Source organism: Trametes versicolor, assembly GCF_000271585.1.
Source record: "Trametes versicolor FP-101664 SS1 unplaced genomic scaffold TRAVEscaffold_12, whole genome shotgun sequence".
Lineage (NCBI taxonomy): Eukaryota > Fungi > Basidiomycota > Agaricomycetes > Polyporales > Polyporaceae > Trametes > Trametes versicolor.
Genome location: NW_007360332.1, coordinates 927803 through 940739, shown reverse-complemented (window position 1 = coordinate 940739; position 12937 = coordinate 927803). Strand labels below are relative to the sequence as shown.

Below are 12937 nucleotides of genomic sequence, written 5' to 3'. Positions count from 1 at the left end.
GCACGGTCGCAGACGCCTGGAGATGTGAGGTGTTGTGGCGCGAGCGAGGTGAGCTGAGGAAGGAATAGCATGCCAATGCAAACTTCTATGCTGACAAGCTAGTTGCAGGTCGCTCGCGCGCAAAACTACGCATACAGACTCCACCATTCACAGCGATGTCGCCGCTGCCCGCCGACGTCTGCGCCGCATCACATCCTGCGGGCGGCCCCGTGCTAATACGCCTCCTCCGCGCCAAACATAACACACTGGGGCGCACCCCCACGCCAGCACTCCCAACACCCCGCACATGGTCCGCGCCTGCCGGCAAGTGCGTACCTTTGCCGCACCTGGCCTGCACCCTGCGACCTCCGCACCCCGACGTATCCTGCAGCGACTGTCCGGACGACACGCGACAGCGACAGCGACACAACGACGACAGGTGCGGACACGGAGAACGCGACGAGGGACGTGGACGCCAGGACGACGAGGGCACTTGGCCGAGGCGTAAGGTACGGGAGCTACGACTGCAGACACGCTGCAGCGGGGCGAGCGCCGCGCGACATTCCCTGCGCCCCCTTCCACAAACGCAAGCTCCCAGAGCGCGACGAGGCCACCACAACGTACGTATCTCGCGCTCGGACAATGTCCCCACGGCTCACGATGCATCGCCCATGACAGCAGAAAATCAGCCGCAGAACGGCAGAAAAACAGGCCGCCGCACGTCGACGTCGACGTCTGCGCTGCGCTACACCCCGCACCCCGCGCCTGGCCTGCACCCCGCAACCTCTGCACCCCGACGCCGGACGGCAATGCCGAACTTGACGAGCCTCCACCATGTAAACACCCCTCGCACTGACGGGGCCCGGTCCGCGGCCGTGCCCCCGTGCCAACACTCCTGCTCGTGAACAGAGTGACCCTGACGCCGGTGCGAGAAGACGCACGCCCGGGGTCGACATCCCCAGCGCTCAGTTGACGGCCGTGCCGGACTCGACTATCCGCAGTGATTTCGCCGCCGCACGCCAACGTCTGTGCTGCGACACTCCGCACCCCGCGCCTAGCCTGCGCCCACGCCACCTCCCTGCTGACACTGCTCTTCATATGCATCTACAGATGATGATGTCAACCCAACCGCGAAACTATGCAATGTTGGCCTGCAGGTCTTTCTCGCAGCTGGAGGCAATGCTGCGAGAAGAGACCTGTAATGCCCGAACCTTATGAGGACGACAAGGACACGCGAGGTAAACCCGAGCACGACGGCGAAAAGGAACACACAGAGAACAGAGACAGGACCCAGATGAAGAGGAGACTAAAGGGAAGGCGGAAGCCCCAAAACATGAGACCTGAGGGTGGGGATGCGGGAACGTGAGGGACAGCGAGTGAGTGAGTGATCGACAGTCCGCCGGGTTGGAAGAGAGGGTCCCTGCAGGCGCTTAGGTGTTTGTCACTGGCCCTGCTGTCCCTTCGGCCTGCCATCATCACCGCTGCCACTAATAGCCGTCCTGATCAAGAAAAAGAAATAGAGACAGGAGCCGAAAAGGACTGGGTAGATGCAGGCGCGGTCGCTCCTTTGACATTGATTGGGTACGTTTTCCCTCGTCCCTCGTGTACTTCTCCTAGTCTACTATATGCTCACCCCCCGCGTCCGCCGGAAACCCGTCCCTGCACACCGCATCCCCGAACACTGACACCTCCACCCCGCTCCCCCTGATGCGTCTGCGACACCCCACGCGGAAATACTCGCCGCGCAGCTGATTGAGCGGCCCGAACAGGATGGCGCCGTCCTGAATTCCCTTGCCATCTGTCACCCTCCGCCAAGGCCCGCAAGAACGTCCAGCTCTGCACGCCCTCCCCCTCCGTCGACTCAGCTACCGCCGCCGCTGCCGACCCGCGCTCGACCTCCGCAACGATCAAGCTCGCCCGCTTATCCGTCGACGACCCGAACCGCAACGCCTCGCCCACCCGGTGCGGCTCCATCGCCGCGCTCACAGTGATCGTGCCGACCCCCGTCTTTGTGCTTCCCGGGCCGACCGTGCCCTCGCTCACCGCGCATATCGACTCCATCCTGCCGACGATCTTGCATACATATGTGCTCGCGCGCATCCCTGGCCAGCCGGAGGAGGCGCTGCAGTGCCCGCACTCACCGCGTTCTTCGCCGCCGCTTTCTCCGTTGAGCTTGCGCGCACGCATGGGAAGTAGCTATACATTGTGTTGGCATGTCTACCTATTGTGGTGTATCACTATTTGTGTCCTATTGAAACATGGAACCTCTCCGCACACGGATGCGAGGACACAACGGCGAGCTCCGCACAAACACACCCGTGGTTGCATCGTGTGCATTCCCTCGTGAGGCGCGTAGGCACATTCCTGGAAGCCCCCAGCACCGCGCGCGACATTGCCCGTGGCCCGCGACATTGGGCGAGGAGGACCGAACAGAGGAGGCAGGCAGCGCACTGTGGGCGAGGTGAGTATTAGCGTGCACGGAGTGACGGGTGGCAACTGCATACCTTGCACTCTCACTGAGCCCCGGGCGGCAGGAATAACTGCTGCGAGGACGACCGCTGCAACGAGCCCGTCGTACGGGCACGATTGCAGGGTGCAACCTACGATCAGAGCGCTATGGGCGGAGGCGGAGGAAGGACAACGGCATCGTGGTGGGCGAGAAGTGCACTAGCGCATGCCGCGGAACGGGGCGCGCGTCGCATCCTGCGGAACGGGGCGCGCGTCGCGTCCTTCTGCGGTTGCGCCATCCCGCGGACGAGCGGGATGACCGTGTACGGAATGTTGTCGCTGAGCCCGGGGCCCAGTGCGGCTTGCACGGACGCGGGGATGTGCGTGAGGAGCTCGTTCTGGAGGAGCGCGCCGCCGACGGTCACGCCCCAGATCTACGTAGCAGCATATATATATATATATAAATCAGCAGGCGCTCGGATGGGGAAGGATGGGGCGGAGGGCTCACTGGAGCGAAGGAACGCAAGAAGACGAAGAACACGAGTGCGAGCGCGTTTGACGTGACAGGCAGCGGCGCCAGGACAGGGAAGGAGTGGGGGATGGAAAAGACAGACCGAGAAACAAGGGCAAGCTCGGGAACTAACCCGGGCTCGCGCCAGCAGCCAGCAGATGACATCCAGCCACAGTGGAAACCCATAGAAGAACGTTGAGGTGCACCTATAGTGTCCCGCGATCAAGCAGCGTGGCGGTGGCGGGTGGAACAAGCAGGAAGCATGAGCGCGGGATGGACGAGCGGAGCCAGACGGCGAAGAGAGAGGCCTGGCGGGCGCGCAGAGAGGACGGCGGAGGGACGTGGACGCACGACCTGTCCGAGGTGTATGGAGTCTCTGTCGAGGGGCGGTCGAGACTCGCTATCATGGGGCCATAGATGCCTGCGCAAAGCTGTACCCTGGGCACTCGAGGACTCAAAGTCGTTCGAGCACCGTCGCTAGACACAAAGTCCGGCGTAACAAGGGGCGATATGAGTAAAATAACCTGTAGGAAACGGTACGTGTGCGAGGGGAACGAGTCTTGAATAGCAGAAGGGGTGCACCAAGAAAGTGTCAGTAGGTCAAAGTAGTGAGGGCGACGTACCGTGGCGATAGCAGTGACCCATTCCCTACCCTGCCTAAGAGACCCTGTCCCCTCATCTTTGCTTCGTCTCATTACCGCTTGCTCATGCCCGCCGCCTATCCCATGCTGTTGATGTCGTCGTTGAGAGGGAGGGCGTCACACATTGGTGCAAAGATGCCATAGGACCGACACCGGCTGGCCTTCCAGGAGTGGGCAAGAGCAGAGACATGCAGGCGGTTGATGGGCATGGTACAGTTCTATGGGACATGAGAGGCTGCCAGTACTCTGGCAAACAAGTACGCGTCGAGCGGAAGTGGGGAGACCAGAGGTCGTGGTGGAGAGAGAGCTGAGCAACTACCGAGATCAGCCCTGTGCCTAGCGACGGTGGCCAGACCCCCGAGCACCGCTCGCTCTCACTATGGGAGTCATGCATGACTCGTGCCGTATCCACCTCACCATTATCCATTATCCCACCCTGCGCTCACCACAACCTCGACCGGGACACTCTCTGGCAGAACGTTGGGAGAAGACGCATGCCCGCCCGGGGCCGCAGGACGACAGGAAATCGGCGTAAACGTACCTATTTACAAGCAGAACGAGAACAATGTGCGGGTAACTGTCAAGAGTGCCGGGGCGCGGGCGTCGGTGGGAGCACAACGTGCTGGAGGTGGAGGTTCTGTAGCGGTGAGCGTTGCGCTGTGGCCTGGCCCCGATCGATCGTGATTGACATGCTCTTGGAATTGCGACCGACGCGCTGCTCGCGATCACGACCAACGCGCTCTTGCGATTCAGACTGAAGCACGCAAATGGCGTACATGCCGTCCGATACCTCCACCTGAACAATCTACGCACAATGGCGGGCGCGCACGGACGATGGGGGCGGATGTGGGGGCCGCGAGTGGCATGCAAGGATGCGGATACGTCGATGAAGGCAACAGGTACGGGCACCGGCGGTGCACTACCCGCCGAAGTCAGATGTTGATTCACGCGCTCTGCACCGACGCCCACTGAACTCGACCATCCGTGTAGGGCGATACGCCTCCTCCGCGCCCTACACGACACACACTGGGGCCCTGCGACACGCTAGACCATGCAATCAAGACCCCCAATGTCGATAGGTACCCGGTCAATGGCACCCGCGTGCATCTTGATGAGGTCGAAATTCCGCTGTCGAAGTCGAAATTTCATCTCGCCGGCAGACGGATTTTCGTGAGCACGATTCAGAAACCTCCGTCCCGTCGGCGACGCGCCATGCCAAGCTGCGGGGGCGACCCGCTCGCGCGCAGAGTCGCGCGTGGGTCGCGATAGGACCCCCGCCTATGCTGCAAGAGGTCCGATAATAGTGCTGTACAAAATGACCTGTAAACAGGCCTTATGTCCGATAATCATGCGGTATATTAGGCCCTTATGGCTAGCTATGTCCGATAATATGTGCTGTATAATGGGCCTTAGGGCGCTGCAGGTCCGATCCGTTATGCTGACAAAAGAGGCAGCTGCCCGGCCGGCCTACCCGTATCTGCCGGTGGCTGTCGAGGAAGACTGAGCAGAATGGTGCCCACTGGGCAGCACTGGGCTCGTATTTGGGGGTACGATCTCCATATGCTGGACAAAACGGTCCGTTGAGCTTGCTCCACGGTACGTCTACCCAGGAGACTAGACAAATCGAACCCTTATGCTGCACGAGGTCCGATTGTCATGCTGATAAAAACGACCGTCAAAATGGTATGTACCATTATCATGCTGTATATAATCCCGAAAAAGTATGCTGATAAATGTGGTCAAATTCGAGGGTTTTGCGATCGGACCTTTGGCGGCATAGGCGGGGGTCCTGTCGCGATTTCATGGGCGGTTCGGAGGCGCCCGGGGCACGTCGGCGGGGGCGTGCGGGCTAGGGGAGCTGGGATGGTGGTCGCAGGCCTCGGACCGTGTAGAACACAGAATGTATCATATAATACTACTAGTAGCGATAATAAGGAACATGATTCTGCCTCGCCAGCTTCGCAACCGTCAGCTCATTCTTCAGCTTGATCATTTCGTCCAAGAAAAAGTCATACTTGTCCGCCGACATCTCCCTGATTATTGCGTGATACCCCCCCAGCCACACGTTCGTCTGCTCTGCGATAGACGAGTTAAAAAACCAAGTGTCATCTGCGTTGCGGATCTCGGGGAAGGCGTATGGGTTGCAGTGGATGGAGCAGGCCTCGTCGGTCTTCTTGTGTTTGCACTTCCAGTGGAAAACGTCGACCGGGAGACCGATCTCCTTGTGGAGAGTCTCCCCGTTGGCAGCGCACCAGATATAGAGTCGGCAATTGTTGTCATAGAGCGAGACCCGAGGGCGTAGTGCCGGATCAGGCCATGTCTGCTTGTACAAAGACTAGACCATATGAGCAAGATGTCAACAGCCGCACGGTGCACTAAAATGATGGACGTACGCATACTTGACGAACACTCTCCGAACCGTAGAAGGTTTCACGCCGGATGATGACGCCGCAGGGCCGCACAATGAGCTGTTCGTTGTGCGTCCTACGGCGACCAAACATCGCGCGCAAAGTGCGCTTGGGTACGGCGGGCTTCTCGGGGCATGGCACGGTCGTTGCGTGAGTTCCGTGTTCATCGGCTACGTTGGCATGGGCAGCACCCGACGAGGTGGCAGGCTCGGCGGGGGCAGCATGGGCGTCAGCTAGATTTAAGCCCGCACCAGCCGCTGCAGGCGGACCCTCGTCCACGTCGACACGGATGCGGCCAGCGCCATCGACAGTCTCCTCGACCTGCACCTCCACCGTACCATCCTCGTGGGGCTCGACCTGCGTTGAATCCTCAGGCTGACTGCCCGTGTTGGCACGCTGGAGACGACGGCGCAGTGTGAAGAGCGCCTTATTCTGGAGTGCCGCATACTCCTCGACGGCACGATGGGACGGCAAGTCGCAGGTGCGAAAATTTCCTACCCGCTGTTCGTTGCAGGCCTCGATGTAACATAGCGTGTTGCGGCTTTTGTGGGACGGACAATAGTGATCCTGGGTGGACGAGAGGGCCTCGGTACAGTGCCGCACCTTGCAGCACGGCCGACCGATTTCGATCCCGTCCGTGATCACCGCGTCCACAAAGCCTGAAGAAGTAGCGGTCAGATAGCAAGTCGCAGATGTGGGTGGATGCACACCTGTAGAGCCGTCAGGCTTCTTATACTGCCGGACGCACTTGTCGCAGCAGTGCAAGAACTCCGGCTGCCCCGACGCACGCATGTGGTCGTTCCGTGCTTTCATAGCGGCGGAAAAGCGTACGCTCTGGTCGCCCTCCTGGGGCACATGCAGGACGTACTGCCGATCGCGTGCATCCTTGAGGAGGGCCAGTATCACAAACCCGTCCGATACGTGCTCGGTGCGAAGATGGTACCGGGCGATGCGGCGTGTCTTTGCATCCAGACCAGACAGGGCACGGTCGTATATGTGTGCCGAATTTGTGTGGGAAGTCCAGGATAGCAAGGAAAGGGTGGTGAATAACTCCAGGACGCGGCGTTCGACGAACGTGTGCTCAGCGACCTGTATGATGTCAGGGATGCCGGCATAATAGATGCGTTGTTTGGCGTGGACGGTATAGTTGAGCTTGTATACTGTGCCGCAGCCTGAAAAAGCAATCAGCGCACATTGGAGGAGGAAAAAATGAGCACCATGACCTGGACACAACAGGTTTACTGCATGTGCATCACAGACGCCCTGATCCAGCGTAAAGAGCGCGACATCGTGGAAGGCGTCCACGCGTTGGCGAAGGAGCTGGCGGTCGGTGCAGTATGTGCGGTCGCATACCCGTACGGGAGGATAGAGCATTCGAAAGCCTGCCATGATACAAGACATCAGCAACCCACCGAGAGGTGCGTCGTGCGTATACACATACCCAGGCCCCCAGGCGACAGTGGACTGGTGCGGCCCCACTCGGGATCATCTCCAAGCCAGCGGATTGAGTCGGTCTGCCACACGAGCGGTCCGAGCGCACTCCAGAGGGCGAGGACCTCAGGCTGAGACATTTCCATTTGCAAGGCGAGGTACGCGACGGTGCTAGGCGTAAGGTCCTCCGCCTCCGGGATCGCAACCTTGTCGCTGGTACAGTCTGGAGGGAAAACGGAATGCAAGGCATAACGCTTTACAGCGCTGGCCAACCGGAGAAACCGCACAAGGAGGGGGAGCGTAACTTTGGATGTAAGCCCGGGCAAACCATACTCGTTAGACATTTGCTCTAGGGCGCGATAGATGGCGTCCATTACGGCGTGGATGAAGACGTTGCAGATGAAGGCAGTGGGAGGAGACGCGGCTAGGCAAAAACAGTCGCGCACACGAGGACGCGAGTCCGAGTGCGAATCCGTAGAGAGCGTCGATGTGACGAGTAGAGAAGGTTGGCAGCTGCCTATTCTAGACAGGTGATCGAGCGTGGGCCGAGGTGCCGTGGCCCCTTCTAGACCGTACCGATGGCGTCATTCTCCCCCGAAATTCTCCCCTCGCAGGAGAATTCCCCCCGTTTGGCAGGGGAGAAGGGAGAATTGTGGGTTTCCGGACGTTCTCGTTTGCACAGGTCGGCGAAGAGTATGACATCATCGGCTTCGACCCTCGAGGGATCGGTCAAACAGAGTGCGTCCGCCTGGCTGTCCCGAGGTTCATGCGGCTGACCGCCGAGGATTAGGCCGGTCACTCAGTGCTTCACGAGTCCTGAAGCACGCCAGGCCTTCATCGCGAACACTGTCTTCGACCGTGGATATGACGTCGCCCCGGACGTACAGGACCCCTTCAACCGGTACCACCTCATCCAGACGCAGCGCGATGCGGATGCGCTGTACAAGTCGCAGTTCCAGGTCTGCGCGCAGACGATGGGTGACGGTCTCCGGTACATGGGCACGAGCACGGTCGTGCGCGACATCGACTTCATCACGAAGTTGTTGGACGGCGAGGACGCGCTCATGTGAGCTTGCTTGTCTGTCATAATGGCCCTCTCGTCGGCGTATTTCTGACGTGGCTCTGGCAGCAACTTCTGGGGCTTATCTTACGGGTCGGCGATTGGACAGTACATGGTGAACATGTAAGTCGTCCCTCGCGTGTTGTAGAAATCTTATTCACACCCGTGACAGGTTGCCCGACCGGGTCGGCCGCATTGTCATCGACGGTGTTCTGGATGCGGTATCGTGGACATGTAAGTGGCTACTTCAACCATTTGGTTAATTCGTCCTCTTGACGACGATTTTTATCAGCTGTGCCGTCGTACAAGTGGGAGCGCACCTTCTTGGTCAACACAGATGATGTTTACAAGTTGTTCATGTCTGAGTGCGCCCAGGTATGCCTCCTACGAATGCTCGTTCGCAAACATCTCACGCTTCAATGTATAGGCGGGACCCTCGCAGTGCGCTTTGGCAAAGAGCGCCAACGAAACGGGATCAGACATCCTCGCACGTGTAGAGAATTTCGTGAACCAGCTGTACTGGTCGCCTCTCGCTGTTCCGAATGCGACCGCGCCTGGAATCTTGACGAGCGGTCGCGCACGACGTACGCACTTTCTACTAACATTGCGCTCCGTCACTGACAATTGGCCCTAGTCTTCCTCATGGGCGCGCTCATCTCTCCCACCTCCTGGCCGCAAGCAGCGGAAATCATCGCTCAAGCCATTGCTGGTAACGGCACCGCGATCCTGGACGCCGTGAATACTAAGGACCTCGTCGATCTCGAGCGCTCCGCAGTGTCCTGCAACGACAACAAGCCGTTCAAGGCGCCAACTCCCGCGGAGGTCATCGACGAGCAGCTGTACGATCAGGCGCACGTCTCGCGCTTCTCATTGACGGTCGTGATCTCCGAGCCGGACGCTGGATGTCAGTTCTGGCCGGTGACGCCCCCGGAGCGGTTCCTGGGCCCATGGAACCAGACGTTGAAAAACCCCATGCTCATCATCAGCAACACGGTACGTCTCATGCTGGGTGCACATAGTTGCTTTAGTTGATAGCATGATCGACGCGTAGCTCGACCCCGCGACGCCCCTCAGGAGCGGACGTCTCGCGCTCGAACGGCAAGGTAATGATTCCGCGCGCCTGCTTGTTCAGAACGGCCCAGGGGTGAGTAGCGCGATCTTGATGTTTACCTCCCTCGCGCAAAGTACTGACGCCTCTCTTCCGCAGCACACGTCCCTCGCGCTGCCGTCGCTCTGTACCGCCCAAGTCCTGCGCGCGTACTTCGCGAACGGGACGCTGCCTGCGGAGGGGACCGTATGTCAAGTGGACGCCTCGCCCTTCCCCACGGAAACGGACAGCACTGCCAAGGTCCTCAGCATCGACACTTCCGGGCACCAGAATACATTGGACAGCATGCATCGTCTGCGGAAGGCCATCTTCGGTTGAGAGAGTGCTGTGCTGGATATGAGGATATACGGACTTCTGTTGTCGCGCTTCGGACTATCACGCCTCTACTTTATTTTCGCGAGCTGTATATTATGATCTACTTCCAATTGAGCACCACAATCTACGTACATACATTCCTTTCGCGAGCTGCGAGACATCGCAAGCGCCTACAAGGGTCGCGCTGTCTCGCGATTGGACGCGCTCGGTTCGCGAGTCGCGCGGGCGCCTGACCGGGCAGCACCATATGGACGTCACTTGGTCGCTACCGCCCATGTTGGGCTTCTCTTCCTCTCACCACCATGGCGGACTACTACAACTGGGGCCTGGACCCTACAAACATACCCAAGGGATCTGAATTGCCCCTGCCGCAGCAGCCCAGGAAGCCGCGCACGAGCTGGAAAGATCGGGTGGGGCGCGCCGCGCTCTGGGTTGGGTTCGGTCTGTCTTGCGTCTCCCTCTACAGACGACACTACGGAATCGAGAGGACTACCGGGGAGTCCTACCATGTCGGAGACGTAAAGTGGTGGGCTTGCGAGGAACAGGGTCATGCTCCGGGTGCGGAGTGCGGGTATGCCATGTGAGTAGGGCGGACGGCAGGTGGTGGCGAGAGTATGCGAGACTGACCCTAGCGCGTAGCGTACCGCTGGACTACCTCAACACTAGCGCGGGCGTCGCCAAGATTGCGCTTGGGCGTTACAAGGCCACGGCCTCGAACAGGAAGGGCAGCGTCTTCTTAAACCCAGGAGGACCTGGAGGAGCCGGCAAGCGTCTCGCGACCATGTCGGGCGCGTACTTCCAACGGCTCGTAAGTGTGGAGTTATTATTTTCTTTTCCGCATTCCTGAGAGTTTGTAGGTTGGGGAGGAGTATGACATGATTGGCTTCGACCCTAGAGGTATCGGGGAGACTGAGTACGTTTCCTCCGCACTTCCATCATGCAACCGGACTAACGCCGCCCGCTAGACCGAAGACGGCGTGCTTCTCGAGCCCGGAAGCACACGCCGCTTTTGTATCCAACACTGTTCTGGACCGCGGATACGACGTTGGCCCTAACCTGACCGACCCGCTGAACCGTTACCACCTCATTGAACAGCAGCGGGACGCGGATGCTTTATGGAAGGCGCAGTTTGAGATCTGCGCCCAGACCATGGGCGACCAGCTGAAGTATATGGGAACTAGCACCGTCGCCCGCGACATCGACTATATCACGACTCTCCTGGAGGGACAGGACGCGTTGATGTAAGTGTTCATCGTTAGTTTTCAATATTGTGTTCTCACTGTCCACCACTTTGTCAGTAACTTCTACGGGCTTTCATACGGCACGGTCATCGGGCAATACCTCGTCAACATGTAAAGCATACTTCCTCTTGCAGCATGAGGTCCAGCTCATCTACTCTAGGTTCCCCGACCGAGTCGGCCGCGTAGTCATCGACGGTGTCGTAGATGCCATTGCCTGGGCCAGTACGTTTTCGCCGTCAGTCCATGAAAAAGCACACCCTGACATGCCGTACAGCGCTCCCCGCTTATAAGTGGGAGCGCCTTTGGCAGACTTCTACAGATGAAGCATACAAGATTCTCTTCTCCGACTGTGCCAGGGTAAGATTGGATTTTGGTTCTGCATGTTTCTGCATTGCACGTCTCTGACTCTAGCTCAGGCCGGACCATCCCAATGCGCATTGGCGAAGAGTGACGACGACAAGGCTGCTGATATCCTCACTCGCGTCGAGGCCTTCCTCGAGAAGTTGTATCACGAACCTTTGGCCGTACCGAATGCGCTCAGCCCCGGAATCCTGACCAACGGGCGTGCACGTCGTACGTCGCATACCCCTTGGATCTCCTTAATATCGCCCCAGGCTAACAATACTGCAATAGTGTTCCTCCTTGGCGCGCTCGAGTCACCTTCATCATGGCCAGGTGCGGCTCGGGCATTTGCTCAAGCCATGGACGGTGACGGCACCGCTGTCCTCAACGGCCTAAGCCACACGCAGTACCTGAGTGACCTCGAACGCTCGGCCGTCTCATGCAACGACAACAAGCCATTCAAGGCGCCAACCCCCGAAGAAGTCATCGACGAGCAGCTCGACGTATTGAAGCACCTCACACGGTTCGCCCTCGCGGTGGTCGTCGCGGAACCCGACGCGGGCTGCCAGTACTGGCCGGTGACGCCCCCGGAGCGCTTCCTGGGCCCGTGGAACCACACCCTGCGGAACCCGGTGCTGATCATCAGTAACACGGTGCGTAGTCTTGTGTACGGCTGCGGGGGACGCAGCGCGCGGATTTTCTTCGCAGGCTTACGCGCGCGGTCGACAGGCTGATCCGGCGACGCCGCTGTCCAGTGGGAAACTGGTGCATGAGACGCTCGGGAACTCGTCCAGCCTCCTCGTCCAGGATAGCCCTGGGGTAAGCTACTATAAGATCCATTCATGTCTTTACAAAATGCTAATCACACGGCGCTGGGATAGCATTGCTCATTGGCGTTGCCATCATTCTGCACCATACGGCACCTGCGCGCGTTCTTCGCGAACGGCACCCTGCCCAAGGCGGGAACAGTGTGCAAGGTAGATGCATCGCCGTTCCCGCAGCTGGGCAACATGAAGGCATACTCTGCGGAGGAGGAAGAGATCCTCGAGAGCGTGCGGCGGGCTGCGCAGGTCGTCTTTGGGAATGATGTTTGATCGCTGTGCATCTCGCGGTCGCTGGATATGGATGTAAGATAGGCGCGGTGGGAATATGTATGTGTGGGCGCTGTGCTTACTGCGTCGGTGGCGATGATGCTGCAAACGGCACCCGACTCCCAAGAAGCACCCATTAAGCTTTCTGCGTATACACAGTGTGGCAAGATAGCCTAATAAGCCTGCGAAGCATCAGGTACTTCTAAGGTACTGTATGCCATTTCATCTATGGTTCTACGGGTGCTTACCGCGTTGTTTATGTAGTGTTTTCATCGCGAGATATGCCGCGGTACGCCAATGCCCTCACGTCTTGTGCCATCAATATCGTCTGCGGCTCTCTTGTTGATTGGCTGCGCCGTGAC

The 12937-nt window shown here is 59.1% G+C and overlaps 4 protein-coding genes across 4 annotated transcripts; 2 read left to right on the top strand and 2 right to left on the bottom strand.

The window, feature by feature from the left end:
• Nucleotides 1-2585: 2585 nt before the first annotated feature.
• TRAVEDRAFT_52570 (uncharacterized protein) lies at nt 2586-3124 on the bottom strand (the record flags this gene model as incomplete). The annotated part of the gene is made up of 2 exons (XM_008045294.1): nt 2586-2861; nt 2936-3124. The coding sequence occupies 2 exons, from the start codon at nt 3122-3124 to the stop codon at nt 2586-2588; spliced, it is 465 nt and encodes a 154-aa protein (XP_008043485.1).
• A 2373-nt stretch (nt 3125-5497) lies between these two features.
• On the bottom strand, nt 5498-7824 carry TRAVEDRAFT_174254 (uncharacterized protein; the record flags this gene model as incomplete). Its single annotated transcript, XM_008045586.1, has 5 exons — nt 7429-7824; nt 7211-7369; nt 6698-7159; nt 5973-6646; nt 5498-5914 (listed from the first exon to the last, which is right to left on the bottom strand). The coding sequence occupies exons 1-5, from the start codon at nt 7790-7792 to the stop codon at nt 5498-5500; spliced, it is 2076 nt and encodes a 691-aa protein (XP_008043777.1). The 5' UTR covers nt 7793-7824.
• A 377-nt stretch (nt 7825-8201) lies between these two features.
• Nucleotides 8202-10020, top strand: TRAVEDRAFT_154946 (uncharacterized protein). Its single transcript, XM_008045585.1, has 8 exons — nt 8202-8484; nt 8548-8601; nt 8651-8712; nt 8771-8853; nt 8906-9062; nt 9113-9471; nt 9530-9622; nt 9686-10020. The coding sequence occupies exons 1-8, from the start codon at nt 8393-8395 to the stop codon at nt 9902-9904; spliced, it is 1119 nt and encodes a 372-aa protein (XP_008043776.1). The 5' UTR covers nt 8202-8392; the 3' UTR covers nt 9905-10020.
• A 183-nt stretch (nt 10021-10203) lies between these two features.
• TRAVEDRAFT_74763 (uncharacterized protein) lies at nt 10204-12685 on the top strand (the record flags this gene model as incomplete). The annotated part of the gene is made up of 11 exons (XM_008045584.1): nt 10204-10481; nt 10541-10709; nt 10759-10814; nt 10867-11142; nt 11200-11253; nt 11303-11364; nt 11417-11499; nt 11559-11715; nt 11776-12137; nt 12214-12303; nt 12366-12685. The coding sequence occupies 11 exons, from the start codon at nt 10204-10206 to the stop codon at nt 12576-12578; spliced, it is 1800 nt and encodes a 599-aa protein (XP_008043775.1). The 3' UTR covers nt 12579-12685.
• Between the last annotated feature and the right edge of the window lie 252 nt (nt 12686-12937).

Excerpts from the sequence above, each read along its gene's own strand:
- TRAVEDRAFT_154946 (XM_008045585.1), top strand. The coding sequence starts at position 8,393 with ATGGGTGACGGTCTCCGGTACATGGGCACGAGCACGGTCGTGCGCGAC. Across the intron at positions 9,063-9,112 it reads GACGAGCGGTCGCGCACGAC|TCTTCCTCATGGGCGCGCTC; the intron begins GTACGCACTTTC and ends AATTGGCCCTAG. Across the intron at positions 9,472-9,529 it reads TGCTCATCATCAGCAACACG|CTCGACCCCGCGACGCCCCT; the intron begins GTACGTCTCATG and ends ATCGACGCGTAG.